This window comes from Folsomia candida, unplaced genomic scaffold (genome assembly GCF_002217175.1).
Source record: "Folsomia candida strain VU population unplaced genomic scaffold, ASM221717v1 Fcan01_Sc006, whole genome shotgun sequence".
Lineage (NCBI taxonomy): Eukaryota > Metazoa > Arthropoda > Collembola > Entomobryomorpha > Isotomidae > Folsomia > Folsomia candida.
The window spans coordinates 3,460,428-3,476,207 of record NW_019091198.1 but is presented as its reverse complement, the minus strand read 5'-3'; the positions used below and the strand labels follow the sequence as shown (position 1 = coordinate 3,476,207).

Sequence of the window (15,780 nt, the reverse complement as noted above, 5' to 3'; positions counted from 1 at the left end):
TAGTGAAACTGCCAAATGTGTTGGTTGGCTGCAGTGTGTATGTATGTACAATTGTGCAATAATATACAAATCAAGGCGGAAGGGTTACACTTTTCTTAGATTGCGGGTTTATGACCAACTAAAAAGGTGCATGACAAACTCCGTCTAAAAGAATTAGTCAGAGTCTCAAATTCGTGCCTTGTTGTTCTTGGACAGACTTCTGACTCAAGTTTATACACATAAAAAGAGGAGGAGGAGGCGATACACCACGAAAGAAAGTTTGCTTTTGTTTGATTAATGACATTTCACTCACCCTACAAATAATTTTGCACGCAGAACCTGGGTTGCCAAATATTAATGATTTCGTTTCAAAGAGCGAATCTCCAACGCTGTCAACCCATTTTTTCATTGTGTGGTTTAATGCTTGGGATAAAATAAAAGGATAGATTAATCTTCCACATTTCTATGCACTGTTAAATCTATGATCAATTTACATCCAATAAACTGTGCCTTATGGTTAAGCATCCAATTAAAGTAGCAATTGTGTTTTGATCCTCAACTGACTAAATTGAATCCGTGATTGACAAATGGCCAAAAGTAAGTTTGGCAATAAAACGTATGTAGGAACACAGTCGTAAATGTTGAGTTCATTTATCGCTCATTTGAACGTCCTTTGACCCATGTACCCCTGTATTTTCATACGTATGTGCATGCATAAATACGCTATATGGGTTGCACATTTTGTAAAGAATGCCAGTTAGTTAGTTAACTACTACTCTATTCGATGGACAAAACGAGTCGTTTGTTATTGTTATTGAAAACACCATTGTGTATAAAAGTTTGCGACTGGTCTTATATTTTGCACATGGTTATTTACCAACGGGAAAGTAAAAAAAATGGTCGCACGTATATTCTTCGTATGACAAATCTACTCGTAGGTAAGGTTCATACCAACTCGCACAATATTTCGCAATCGGACGAAGCATAGACATAATACAAACCAGGCCGACTTCTGCTTCTGCTGCTGGTCTGATGATTACGGATTTTTTTTCTCTGTGAGCTTATTTAATGGGTTTAACTGAGGAATTGAAAAGACAGACGGATGGACCACACTACTTGTAAGTAGAACGACCAGGAAATGAGTTGGCTGATTCCATTTTTATTTATGTATGTATTTAAAATTTTATCCATTTCATTCTTCTCTGCGGGCCTGCTCATCCACATTTCCTTCCACGACCCACAAGATGAGAAAATGAAACACAGTTGCTGAAATGCAGACGAGTGGTTTAATTGAGGCCGTAAAAGGGAAATTGCGAAAAACTAGGGTGGGAGGTGCACAGTAGTAAGCAAGCAAAAGCTAGGAAATAGGTTTCATTTATTAAGGCAGAGATACAATAATAGCATCACAAAAGAACAGTTTATTCCTTTGTGTGCGATATTTCTGAATCCATAACAAAACGTTGGTCCAGAAGAAGGCATACGGAGGATAAAGAACTCTCGGCAGTTGCTCAATAATTGTTCCATCACTTTGTGCAATAAAACATTTACGGTTTCAAGGGTTATCATGTTGATAAGGATCTCTTATCTCCGGACTGGCGAGTTGGATAGGCCCTTTGCATGGGAGTTTGACCAACATTTTCTTTGGCGATAAACGTCGGTTGCCCAAACCGAGAAAAAAAAATCACTGAATAAAATCACCAGCTTGGCGAATGAGGAAGAAGAAACCTAGATTTAAAGGGTCACGGAGAGCGACAAAAATATGGTTAAAAGTTGAGCAGAGAAACAAATAATTTTTTTATATTACTTCAATTCCGTTGGCGACGTACGTATGTTGGCATGAATTGAGGATGGATGGAGGAAAGGTAAATGTTGTTTTGTTACGTATATTCGTAGATCCGATCTGTGATCAACCATTGCATATTTATGTTTGTTTAGTTGTATAACAAACAAGTTCTGTTCATTTGTTACTTTATTCCGTGCAATCAAACATAATCAAATTAATCTGAGAATTACAGTAAGATGAAAGATCACTTTGATCTCGCAGGTCTCACTCATCCTCAGCTTGAGCAATCAACATTTTGCCAGACTCGCTGCTTTACACGACGACGGGTGGCCCAGCCCAGCAAATAAAACAAAACAAATAGGGATGCGTCTCACATTGGATTGATTCAGCCGAGAAGAAGATACAATTCTTACACATGATAAATACAAATACATGCAAAGTAGATACACAATAATTTTTATGAACTGATTGATTGGCACCCCAACGCCTAGCTTTGTTTGAAGGTGATGAACTTCAAGTAACGGGTTAGAGACATGGAAAACTGAGAACAAATTATGACACCATAGACAAGAGTTGATACCCAACAACGCATTGTACCAGATACAATCGGAGGAGGAACGATCGAGTCATTTCGGAGCATTCGTACAATCGAAAATTGACTGGAAATCCGGTGCGTTTGGAAGAGTGGGTGGTAGTTAATTTTTTGTGGTGGTGGGTGAGTTAAATGGGATTACCTTCAGGAGAAGACAACAGTAAAGTGCGAAAAATACAGCACGGGAAGCAGCAAGCGGAGCAGCAAAAAATCGTACTTTTTTTTAACTGTATGCATACGGCTTTTACTACTCCCCGTCAATTTAATGGGTGGCGTCTTCTATTTGGTTTGACGTGGTACATTAGCACCAGAGTAAAAGTGCATTCATCTCCATCAAATTAAATCACATTAGCATAGCACACTTCCCACTATCAGATTGATTACATTTTACATTTATGAGCTTATGAGCGGTTGGACTACTCTTCTTCTTCGTCGTCTTCTCGCCCTCACTAATCCTAAATGCATCCCCATAAACCCAATATTATTGGCACTGAAATTTTAATGGCATGTTCTGTTTTGAAATTTTACTAGTAAATACATCTACCGTTTGAGACTTGGGAAAGTTAAACTGTTTAACGTTCAAACGTTTTTTAATAATGCATGTTGTGGAAATAAATTTAAATATGAACTGGTTCATAGTGACGGTAGTCGAACGACTGATTCATGATTTAAAAATTGTGTTGCAATAATATATGTCAAGCATAAAGTGTCAACAGTATATTCACGTCTTTATTTGCATATAGACGAGTAATACGGTAAGAAATGGTCTACTTACTGCTGCTGGATTTGCAAATTTTCGCTCTGGCTGAACCCTGTTATCGTCATCAGATCTAAATTGAATTGCCAAAAATGGCATCTTTCGGTCCCGTCTAAAACGCGGAAGCCGACGAGGTGTGAGCAAGAACTTTGACATGTTCTCATCAATAAACTGTCAATATGTCAAAATCATCCCACATTACGGAATATAACCATTTAACTTAACCATTCATTCACGGTCATTGTCCTGATTCGGTCGGTACTGATGGATGATCGTCGTGGGTTTGGTGTGAATTTTCAACGGGATTTCTCAAAAGTACTTCTGTCCACCAAAAATAATGGAATGATTTTACGATTATATAGACACCGGAAACCATAATCCATTCAGACGAGTTAACGCGACTCTCCCGCCCGCAATGACTCTGTTAAACAAACTATCTGTTCGCGGATTCAATAAATTATTCGCAATGCACTCAAGCCCCATTAAACCATCATGTGCCTCGTGAAATCAACGTCTATATTTAATGATGAGAATTTGAGGGCCAATAATCACAAGATTATGGCTCGAATAGGAAAAAAAGAACAAGTTGTGAATTATGAATGAAACGAGGGCATAATTTATCAGTAATTTGATTAGTATTATTATTCTCGGTTATGTGTGTTGGTTTAGTCAATCGACAGAGATGAGCATGTCCATTAGAGAGAGAGGGTGGTGGAATAATGGGTCTTTTACTGACTGCATTAATTCTTTAGTATTGTGTATTAGCTCTCTCTGTACATATGTTGATATTGGGTTACTTCCGACTTAGGTCATAGTCCCGACTTGCCAAACACATGAGCCACAAGCTGACCTGATTTCTCTCGTACGCACCAACTTATATTTTTTTGGAGCGCTAATAAAATCGATACGGAAAATAGTAATTACGTGGTTGACCACTTGCATGACCATTTCACTCACTCGGATAACTTTAAAGTTTGCATGGAGAAAACAAATTGCTTTTTTAATGCTCCCGCTTCGGATTGTGCTTTCAAAATACAACGCAGAAATTCCGAATATTACTCCTCGTCCGATTATCCTGTAGTCTGACAACTTTCGAAAACCTACATATATATTATTCAATAATTATGATTTTCTTCTATGGAATGAAGCCCCTGCTGCTGTGAACAGTTTATACGTTCATGAATTATTGAACAGAAGAAAGTAAACTAGACCATGGCGTAGGTTCAATATTTCCATAACTCGAATAATGTGCTTCCTGTCTAGATTTAGCTGTGAATATGAATCGGGAGATATCATATGTACACAAATACATACAAAATCGTTTGATGACACAGTAGTAAATAACTAGTTTGCTACGTAAATAATAAATATGAACTAATAGTTGGTGGTTCATAGGTAACAGGTTCAATGTTTTATTTTAGTACATGTTGAACGTTTTTTATGCACACATCGTATCTAGTGACAGTTTGGTGAATGTTTGCACACGCCAGGTTTTGTAATATATTTGCATTGCTGATATCATTGTATTTATATTATTGTGGTTTAGCAAATTTATATCTGAGAATGAAGCTAAATCACATCTTTAAGCATGACATCTCTTATTTTTGCCTGTTCACTTTATCCATGCGATATTGCTACATATTCGCAAACTTGAGAGATAATTGAGAGCTTATTTATGGCTAAATCAAAAGCAATGCACAGCTAAATTTCGAAAAATGGCTTCATGTTCTTCTTCTTTCTCAGCAGCAGTGACTCAGGTATTTAGATCGTGAGTCGTTTATTAAAAAAGGATGAGATTTCTTATTTGATGTACACAATTTTAAAACTATTTCTCACTGTTCGTTATGAATCCAAGATTTTGCTGAAACGCATAACACAATGAATATGTATCTACTTATTGAACGAGACTATGTACACGTTCTCCTGGCACTTGTAGAGTAGGAGTCATACCGAAACTTGCGACACGCCAGGTATAAGATAAATGAAACCACAAAAAAATATCAGCAGCATGCAGCAATTCCACTTTACTTAAAAGTGGACATCTTTTATCCTGATCTTGGCTCCATTGAGTGGCAAAGGTTTTAATTTGCACGAGTGGACACAGAACGAATGGGCAGGACACGGAAGTTTTGAAATGAGTTTATGCTTTAAACTCGACAGCTAATTCTGTCATGTCATTATTGTAAAAAATGAGCGTGAATTGTGTGATACCTACCTGTACCTATTTTCCTCAGATATGGACTACCTCTCACTACCCTTATCTATTTTCATAGCATGGTGCTTGTGGCGGTGGTGGTGGTGGTGTGTGTGTGATACATGTTTCGAACCCAAGTGAACCGAACAATGACAATGATAATGACAATGACTAACCAAAACTAAAAGTTTTGTCCAAATTTTGATGATGCAATATAACGTAATATATAAGTAACGTTACTTTTGACTCTGTGATGTGGTGTGAGCGTATATCGTGTTGGTGGTCAGAGTAAATGTTACACGGTCAGTTTTTCACGCTCACCATAAATTCATTTTTCTTATTTAATGCTGTTCCTACTGCCACCACCCCCTGTTCAATACCCTCCAATTTGTGACACAATCACAATGGAATATAACTACACTCATGATGAAAAGACAGTTATTTATGAATGCATGAACAGACAATTTCCGATCTGACCCTCCGGTGACCTCGAGTAGCTTTACGTCGCATTGTTATATTGTTGGATGTGTGTGTATGTAGCACCAAATGTACAATAACTCTTGAATGGATTTTCATTTTGGAACCGTTATTGGTCTTTTCATATTATTCAGTTTTAAATTTGCTTATATAAATTGCAAAATTATCATTTTGAAACAGGATGTGTGTGTATCTAGCAATCCAATAAATGGACCAATTGCAGCAAACAATTGGATGCCTTGAACATGAAATCAAAGCCAGCACTAAAGTCAAGGAAAGTGCATGTACACAAGAATATTCAAATATTGGTATTAGAATTAGCTTCACTGTGTCATGTATCCGTTTAACCAACTGCTTAAATAACTATGTGTATGGATACATATCTCTGGTCTCATCGCTTTTTATGACCTACCAATTGAGTGTCACAGTAGGTTGCAGTTGCATCAACGTCTTGCATTGAAATACGAGTCATTGTGTATTTCATTGTGTGTGCACACACTTAGAAAAGATTTGGTTAGATTATTGGAATTGGAACATGATGGTTGTTCCTCGAATGCGTCCCAATGTGTCCCATCTCCTCTCTCAAAGAAGAAGTAGAATGGTAATAATAACGTAACCCCGCCTCGCAGTAGTATGTAGGATAAGCTTATCATGTCGATATCGCATCTTTCCACTCGTCGCTTTTTCCTCGTTCTTTCGTCTTTTTATTTGTTTTGTCTAATATTGATCGGTGGGGGATTGTGATGTGAATAATGGAAGGAAGCTCATATGTCGTCCTATTGTCTCTTCTTCCCCAACGCTGCTCTTTGATAAAATTCGCTTTGTTTCCATAATGTATCGAATGGTGACACGGCACTGTGTCGTCGATCACAAGAGAAAACGCAGGACTAGTGACGGATGGAATTAGCTAAAAACCAATGTATTTAATGCATATTATTACGTGTGGTGAAACTAGGTACAACTATTGATGAGACTTCAATCAGCTCAATTTCAGTGTGAATAATATCAAATATATCAAATTGGTACGTAAAGAGATGTTATTGTTAAGAAAATTTAGCATTCTCAAGGTAACTTTTTTGGCATTATGAGTTCCGTAGGAAAAATTCGAATACTAAGAAAGTGAAATTGATCTAATATCACACATATCATTTTGTTAAGTTATTCGATATCATGGTGTGTGAGAATATTATGAATTCAACCCAATCTATTTGACTCAAACTTTCGCTGACATGATTAGAATTATTTTTCATGAATCGATTAAGGATCTACTGGACTGATCTTGAGTGCACGGTCAATAATTTTTGACAAACAATAGTAACTCGAAACAAATTAGGGTAATTTTTGAAAGATCATTTAAAAACTGCCTTTGGTACTACAATAATGGTCAGTACGAAAAAAATTGGTTCGAAAGACAGCATTTCAAAAATTTTGTAACCGGATTTGATAAAAAATTTTCAATCCGATCACTTAAGCTATTTACGTAAGAATTTCATCAAACTGAATGATTCAAATTACAGCCCTAGAATTGATGAATAAATACCAATTGAGATTTTTGTTTCACGTTGCCCCAGCCATAGAGTTTAAAATCTATGGTCGGGGCAATCTGAGATGTTTGTCTCACGTTGCCCCAGCCATAGAGTTTAAACTCTATGATTTTTGTCTCACGTTGCCCCAGCCATAGAGTTTAAACTCTATGATTTTTGTCTCACGTTGCCCCAGCCATAGAGTTTAAACTCTATGATTTTTGTCTCACGTTGCCCCAGCCATAGAGTTTAAACTCTATGATTTTTGTCCCACGTTGCCCCAGCCATAGAGTTTAAACTCTATGATTTTTGTCCCACGTTGCCCCAGCCATAGAGTTTAAACTCTATGATTTTTGTCCCACGTTGCCCCAGCCATAGAGTTTAAACTCTATGATTTTTGTCCCACGTTGCCCCAGCCATAGAGTTTAAACTCTATGGCTGGGGCAATCTGAGATTTTTGTCTCAACTCGCCCCAGCCATAGAGTTTAAACTCTATGGCTGGGGCAATCTGAGATTTTTGTCTCAACTCGCCCCAGCCATAGAGTTTAAACTCTATGGCTGGGGCAATCTGAGATTTTTGTCTCAACTCGCCCCAGCCATAGAGTTTAAACTCTATGGTCGGGGCAATCTGAGATTTTTGTCTCAACTCGCCCCAGCCATAGAGTTTAAACTCTATGGTCGGGGCAATCTGAGATTTTTGTCTCAACTCGCCCCAGCCATAGAGTTTAAACTCTATGGTCGGGGCAATCTGAGATTTTTGTCTCAACTCGCCCCAGCCATAGAGTTGTTGGATATAAGGGAACAACTTCCTGGGAGTATAATGGTAAAAGAAATTTCAAAATCCGAGTAAAATTGGATTTTTGGCGTGGATTTGATTGAATGAGTGAAAGCTGGAGTGAAAGCGATTTTTGGGCACCTTTGAGTGGGTGTGGCGAACGCAAATGTGGCCATGGAATCAAATCACTTCAGGGTTCTTGTTCATTCATAGGACACTACAACATATCCAAAGGGCATCGAGATCCGGGAGTTGATAGTGCAAAACCTCCCCTCCTAAGTTGAACTCTAATGAATTTTGAAAATCCTCCGAGCAGTTTTAAAAATAAAAATATGCAAATTTGACGAATGTGGACGCCACGGCACGAAATATTATTTTTTCACGCTGAAAATGCTAAATTTCGATGCAAAATTTTAGAAACAAAATTAGATTAACCCGTAAAGAGGGAGGGGAATCTTTAGGTAATAATATTATTAAATGCATTAGTGTTTGATAAAATTATATGAACTATTGCTGGGTTTGCTAAGGTTTCGTTAATACAGTCCCGTAATTAGCAATGAGTAGTATAAATATTTTAGTTATGATAATAGAATTAGAAATATAATAATTGAATTTTTTGTTAAGGTAAAAATCATAACTCTATAAGAAGAACAATTGCACATATAGTTTGCATTATAGCGTAGAATTGCAAAGATTATATTAAATATTGAGAAAAATTAATGAGTAATTAATTTCAACTTATTTGCAACCTGAGATTACAAGAAATTAGCTACATCTCATGGCCCATCGTTAGAGCAGATTGCAGAACATTCTGTATAAAAGTATATGGGAAATGAGAACGAAGCGAGGCTAATCATGGTCTCTTCGAAAGTATTCCTTCCTACGTCCTGCTGAACCGGACAGTTCTGGAGAACAGTTGGTCTGGTCCAGATACTAAAATTGAAATAAATTAATTGAAACTTTTGTCTGCTATGTCGTATGCCTGGGACCCATTAAACTTATTTGTCTGCTGGTAGTGTTGCCGGTTTTATTATTATTAATTTACGAATCATCTGGCAAGTTTCTGCTGCTACTGGTTTTGTGTCCATAAAGGGTAAGAATTTTAGTGTATCCACAACAGCCACGTAGTTAAGTACATCGAGTCATCGACTTCGTAAAAAAGTACGGAAATGTAATGAGTCATATACATCATATACGTACATAAATAAGTATTATGTACCAAACAGCAGAAGCCGTAGCGTCCTTCTGCATCATCTGTGGCACATACTGAGGTCAACTTTTTCACAATGTGGTGGCCATTACTTAACTAGCACAACACCATTTTACTTGAGTAAACACGACCAACTTAGGACCTTTTACCCATTGACATCAACCAACTTTTCTGAAGATGCTGTAAAAAAAGAAGAGCAATGCGGATTTCTGTAAACTATTCCAATATTATTATCTTCTGTCCTACGTAGGCTTCTAAATTATTGCAGGAGAGTCGTCTGTTATTGTTTCTCCACACTGGAATTGGTAGGTTTTACAGTTCCAACAACATGTATATTTTTGCTTAAATAAATGCGGAAATCGCCCTGAATGACAGTGACAAGTTGTGTTTACACAAGAGTTGTACACAGTAAAGTTCACGTAATAAGTGGTTGTATGTATTTAGTCAAAAATTTGTAAACATTTGCATATGCAAACCATAACGAAATAGTCATTTTAAGCTATGAAATAATGCTTCACGATGGAGGTTAGTATGAAATTACATAGATCGAATTATCGCTTAAAAACGGAGCTGAAACACCGATGGTGGAATAGTTTTTGTAATCGGACAGCATAACCTAGAATTGTTGACTTTTGACGTAAAAATGGTTCTACAACCGTGACATCAAATTGCGAGACATGAATAATCCTCAAGGCCCAATATCTATTTGCCGAACCAGCGTTTAACTAGATCAACAGAGACATGTAGGTGCTTATCCTGAGTAGGTACTTCTTATCTGGTTGCATATGCAAAACGTATTTATCTGTACGAGTCGCATATCATTATGGCCATTATTACTTGGCAGCAGCACACAGATTTCGAAAGATGACTTTTCGTCTCGTTTTGCAATACAAAGAGAAAGTGTCCATTTCCACAAATTGACTTTGGTTTTTTGTCCATCTACATTAAATATTGACATAACACAGCTTTTTCATGTAGGTGGCAATGTGCGACTGGACATGGTTCCGAATAATGTCGTTCATTCATCCTTGCACTACAAACACTGCATCACATACACTTTGCTTTGATTGGCAACGAGGGATTACACAACTTCGCAATAATAATCTAGCACATGCATGCATATGTATTATTATTATGAAATTGCCTAAATGCAACTTAAATGGTCCTTTGTGCCTCACAACTACTGGTGGTGTAATTAAAAATATCTACGTGACTGGCATTATAAATTGATGGAAAGCTGGGATTAAGTTAAGGGAGTTGCATGGACATGGACAAGCAATCCCTGGCTTGCTAAAACTGCAATTAAAAAATATATCTACAATAAGTTCAATTAATGTCACGCGTCAAGCAACATTGGTGTATATTTATTGACACATGCATGTACATATGTATATTTTCCTGTTCTTTAAGCCATTTTGGGCACATTTCTCGAGTACCAAACTTGTTGCTTTTACAGTAAATTTTAGAATCATGAAAGTGATAGTAGTACAAATCAATGTGTCCGTAATCTTAAATGTGCTCGAGGTTTTTAATCATCATATCAAAATTGTGCTCTTATGCATGAATCTGAAAATTGTGATGAAATACTGAAATAGAAGTAATTCCTGAATTACTTAAAAGAGAAAAAAGAGTGCTTCAGCACTCTTTTTCATTAATCATGTTTGCATCCAATTAAGGTTTATGTACACCTAGCAGTAACATGATGATAATATGGTGATAATTTGAGCTTCAGACCAGTTCATGCAACATTGCTGGATCCAAAGTTTAAATTCCATAAGACTTAATTTTGCATAATTGGAGACGTCCTTTCATTTATTTATTTGAACAAGGTCTCATATGTGAACTAGTGGAATTCGTATTCTCTTACGTAGCAAATACGCAGTAATGATTGTGACTCTTTGCCACTAATTACCGTTCGCTATATGTTCACACTTTCTCTTGACTTTCTATATTCAACTTGGAATGGAGTCGAGGGATGGATTTAAAGCACGTGTATCGATTTATATAATTAGCTTGGAACGGAATTATGTGAGAAGTCGAAATTTGCATTGTTCTGATGAATTTATTTTGTACAGTTTGATTGAAATGCTGTATGATTCCAAGAAGTTGAAGTATAGTACTAATTACTTATGTCTAGAAATATGGCATATGAATTTATTCAAAAGTCAAGTAATGAAAGTACGAAAGCACGAAGAAACTTTACATTAAACGACATTTCAATTTTAATTTTGACTTGACGTACATTAAATAGCACACCGAATAATTCATTCTCATCGTGGAAGAATGACTGACTGAATTACATATAATATATTATTTTATGTGAGGAATCATCATGATTGCAATTTAAAGCTTCGCAGCAGTAGCTTTTTGAATTTCCGTTTGAAATTCACGAAGTTTCATGGCCAAAGCCATATTTCCTTTGATCTTTAGTTTTCCTTGGAAGAAGGCTTTTTGAGCATTGAGGGTACCTGACATCAGATCCATCAAATCCTGATCATCCATCTGAAGAGTGACATCCGGATTGGCTGTACAAGTCAAAATGTTTTTACTACCGAGTAATGTATGTGCACTCTGATAAGGCAGCAAAAACTCACTTTTTCCTTGGAATTCTACTTTGCCCTTTCCATTCTTGACATCAACGATCCAATGGACCTCTTTCCCATCCTTGCCTTGCACCTATCCAGATATATATTTTTCAAAGGACTTTACCGTAGGGAGTACAAATAAGTACCAAGATTTATTAAATTCACAAACAGGTTAAAACCCACACCTTGAAACAATAAATCCCGTTAACTTTTTTCACCAATTCTTCTCCCTTTTCTTGTAATGTAACATCCAGTAGTTTAAACACTGGGGAGCACTTGAAGGAATCTTCACCCATTCCGGAACTACTAGAAAAAAGCAACGTATATGTTATGTATATTTGACAATTAACAATATCAAAAATATCCCAAATACAAAATTATTGTATAGTTCCAATATGACTGGGAATCTTGTTTTATAAGGGCATTTTATGTTTCAGATGAAATAATCGGATACAAAAAGTAAAGCACAAAAATAGATTTAATACAATAAAAATTTGCTTAAAATCTTAAAGTAGACTGGAATCAATTAATATTAAAATATTTTTCCTCGTTTTAATTAAATACACTCACTATTTAGAAAAATTAGCAGTTGATCAGAAAACAGTTCAGATAATGCACTGCAGTGATGAACTGAAATGTGGTTAAACAAATATTCGTTCAGTATATGCGACAAAATGCCAAGTTGTTATTCAGAGAGGAGAAAGAAGATAAGAGATTGTAGGTTGGAGGATGGACAAACATGATATCCAGTTCAGTTACCAGTCCCACCAATTCATTAAAATGGGGGTAACATATTTATGCACATATAACGCCCTGAATGAATTTGTTGTTGTTATTATTATAAGACTTACGTGGTACTGGTAGTGCTCGTGGATGCTGCCGCTGATGGGAACCCAAGTTGATAAAGTGCCACGACGACGGCCCCTCCGAGTCCAAGATTGTGTTGTAAAGCCAATCGAGCGCCGGGGACTTGGCGCTGTTCCGCTTCCCCTCGAAGTTGCCAACACAGTTCCGCGCATTGTGCAAGACCTGGAGGCAGAAACCAGAACGCAATTTATTTATGTATGGTATAATCACTAATATGATGAATGAATACTTATTAAGACATTCAATTCAGCAATAATAGCTGCCCTTTAACCTCCTCTCTTAACAGCCGAGGAGGAAAATGACTCATTTTTTCCTGCAAATAACTTTGACATATAAATGTAAATGTCAAAGTATCATCATGCCACTACTACAGATTGTTAAGAGTTCTGGGTCCAAAGTCTCAGTCCAGAAGTATCAACCTCTCTCTTTCTGTCTTATCAACTTATCAATTTCGCTCCTGTAGATACAACATGCAGCTCTAAACCGCATACTACGCTTGTAAATTGATACCTACATATATAAGGTGAATCTGAAACAAATGATGTTTTGTGTACCTGTAGCCCCCAAGGGATGACCCTTAGAAATTAGACCCCCAGATGGATTAACAACGTATTTTCCTCCATAAGTATTGTCTCCACGGTCAATAAATTCTCCCGCTTTTCCTTCGCCGCACAGGCCGAGGGCTTCATACGTTACAAGCTCATTTGCAGAGAAGCAGTCATGGAGTTCAATAACTTGGACATCATTGATTGACTTTCCGGCCTTTTGCAAAACTTTTTCCGTCGCCTTCTTTGTCATGTCATAACCAATCAATTTTATTGCGCTGGGTTCTTCAAAGGACGAAGGAAAATCAGTGGCCATTTCCATTCCCAAAATTTCGACTGCAGAACTCTGGAGATTGTGGAGTTTTACAAAAGCTTCAGAAACAATAATAGCTGCAGCTGCACCATCAGACGTTGGACAGCATTGCAGTTTTGTCAAAGGATCGTGAACCTTTTGAGAATTTATAATCTCCTCCAGTGTTCGAATCTGCTGAAATTGTGATTTTCTGAAATTTGTCAACACAAATTATTCCATAACTGGATTTTTTAAACAAAAGCTTAATTACATAAACCACCATAATCTGCGTAACTTACGGATTTTTTGACCCATGATTATGATTCTTCAAAGCAATCTTTGCAAAATGCTCCAACTTTGTCCCATATTTTTTCATGTGTTCCAAACCAGCATTGCCAAAAAACTGAGCTGCTACTGGTGCTTGTGCAAATCCAGAAACATTTATCATGGCTTCAACATGCTTATCCAATGGATTTGTTTTATTTGGGAAGGAAGAACCCAGTGAACCTTTCTCCATTTTCTCGAAACCGAGTGCCAGGACACATTCCGCTTGCATACTACAGGTTATAATCAATTGTTAAACAATATCATCCTAATCCTTGTTCGCAAAATTGTTGTCAATTATATTAAACTATTAAAATAATGCATTTGTATAGAGAATTAAAGTTTCTACGAGAGGACAAGAAAACCTCTGGAGTGGTAAACTTTCTAAACCCCAGCTTCTCAAAACAATACTTGTCTTCATTTTTTGTCAGACTAATTTGTGAAATGAAAATTTCGTAAAACTAAAAAATAGAAGGTCGATGTCCAAGACTAAGAAAAAAAGAATTGGTCGCCCTTCTATCACCCAAAAGATCCAATTATTCTCAACAACATGACAAACTCTAATTTTTCTGAACATGAAAATCAACTCAATATTTCATGATTCAGTACTGTACGGTGTCGACTTAGGTAAGTCCTAAAGATTGATTCGACATTATTTTTTATACATGATATCCTATTAAAATCAGTTTCCACTTAGTAAATGGCAAGTTTTATTACCCGGCCACTAGTTGTTTTGCAAGGTACAAGGCAGATGACCCTGTGGAACAGTTATTGTTCACATTGTAAATCGGAATCCCAGTCATTCCAACCCCATACAGAGAACGCTGACCGCATGTCGAATCACCTACAAATTTGCCCAACTTGCTAATTGCACTGAGTAATAATCGTCACTTTTTATTAAAGTTTGCTCACCATAAACATATCCAACACAAGCTTGTTCAATCTCATTGTAATTTAGTTTGGCATCAGACAACGCTTTCTTAACGGCTTCCTGTGCCATTTCTGGATAGTCTGCTGAAGTCCCCGGCTTGGAAAACTGTAACGATACAATTCAAGAAACTAAATTTCCAAATTTCGCAGTATAGTTACAAAATACCCACACCCATATTACATAATTACCTTCGTCATCCCCACTCCCACAACGTAAACCCTTCTCAGTGCTCCGGCCATGTTTTCCGATTGTCAAACTTAAAATCACCAAACACTACGACAAGACAAGAATAATGTACGTGCGTGCCTGCGTCCCTCTTTCAAAACTGCCAAAAAATCACTTAATTACCACACTTGCTCTTATTTACTAGCAGTGAATATATATTATGTGTGTCAGATTTTTCATAATAATATCCACTCAACTAATTCTTCGTGGTTGAAGAGACGTACTAAATACACGTAAAGCTTTACATTGATCACAACTTGACTGACCAACTATAAACATAAGTATGCACAACCTTACGACCAACAAGCATAGTCTATCCAGCTAATGAACTATGAACTCCTCTCATGCAATGCATTAGCAGTTGCCTTATGATAACACAAATTGAAAATAAACGGAGGAATAAACATACACCAAGAACAAACTGCTGATCTCTCCTCGAGGTTTATCCGTATTACTTTGGCCGAAGTTGTAATGTAAATATGTAGAAAATTACGCTTTTGTTTGTTGATAACCAGAGAAAGATAGGCGTCACGTCACGTATCTCCAATTCACCAAAAGTGAATAGTTCAGCGATAAAAGATATGCACTTACATGATGATATTCTATACTCTGTCAGATCATGTTGTATCGTACTTGACAGTCCAGATGTTGCTAGGTAAAGATGACCGGTTATACAATTAACCGTATTATAGTTATAGTTGAAACTCGCAAAAACTGAATT

The 15,780-nt window shown here is 36.8% G+C and overlaps 1 protein-coding gene and 1 long non-coding RNA gene across 3 annotated transcripts; one reads left to right on the top strand and one right to left on the bottom strand.

The window, feature by feature from the left end:
• Positions 1-1,222: 1,222 nt before the first annotated feature.
• LOC118436080 lies at positions 1,223-2,216 on the top strand. Its single transcript, XR_004835185.1, has 2 exons — positions 1,223-1,841; positions 2,024-2,216. It is a non-coding gene; the product is annotated as an uncharacterized LOC118436080 (long non-coding RNA).
• A 9,201-nt stretch (positions 2,217-11,417) lies between these two features.
• Positions 11,418-15,624, bottom strand: LOC110850871 (non-specific lipid-transfer protein). 2 transcript variants are annotated; one of them, XM_022098467.2, is made up of 9 exons: positions 15,023-15,624; positions 14,816-14,939; positions 14,621-14,747; positions 13,879-14,136; positions 13,297-13,790; positions 12,727-12,904; positions 12,061-12,178; positions 11,885-11,966; positions 11,418-11,815 (listed from the first exon to the last, which is right to left on the bottom strand). In XM_022098467.2, exons 1-9 carry the CDS (start codon positions 15,071-15,073, stop codon positions 11,634-11,636), a joined length of 1,614 nt encoding a protein of 537 aa, XP_021954159.1. In that variant the 5' UTR covers positions 15,074-15,624; the 3' UTR covers positions 11,418-11,633. The 2 variants fall into 2 exon arrangements, with proteins under 2 accessions (XP_021954159.1, XP_035709147.1); XM_035853254.1 differs by having other exon boundaries at positions 12,061-12,181; positions 15,023-15,623.
• Positions 15,625-15,780: the final 156 nt, after the last annotated feature.

Bases quoted from the DNA above. Each gene is read 5' to 3' on its own strand.
- LOC110850871 (XM_035853254.1), bottom strand. From the start codon at position 15,073: ATGGCCGGAGCACTGAGAAGGGTTTACGTTGTGGGAGTGGGGATGACG. The intron at 14,137-14,620 runs GTAATAAAACTT...TATAACCTGTAG, and splicing joins GCAAAACAACTAGTGGCCGG to TATGCAAGCGGAATGTGTCC. The intron at 12,905-13,296 runs GTACACAAAACA...TTCTGCCTCCAG, and splicing joins TCATCCCTTGGGGGCTACAG to GTCTTGCACAATGCGCGGAA.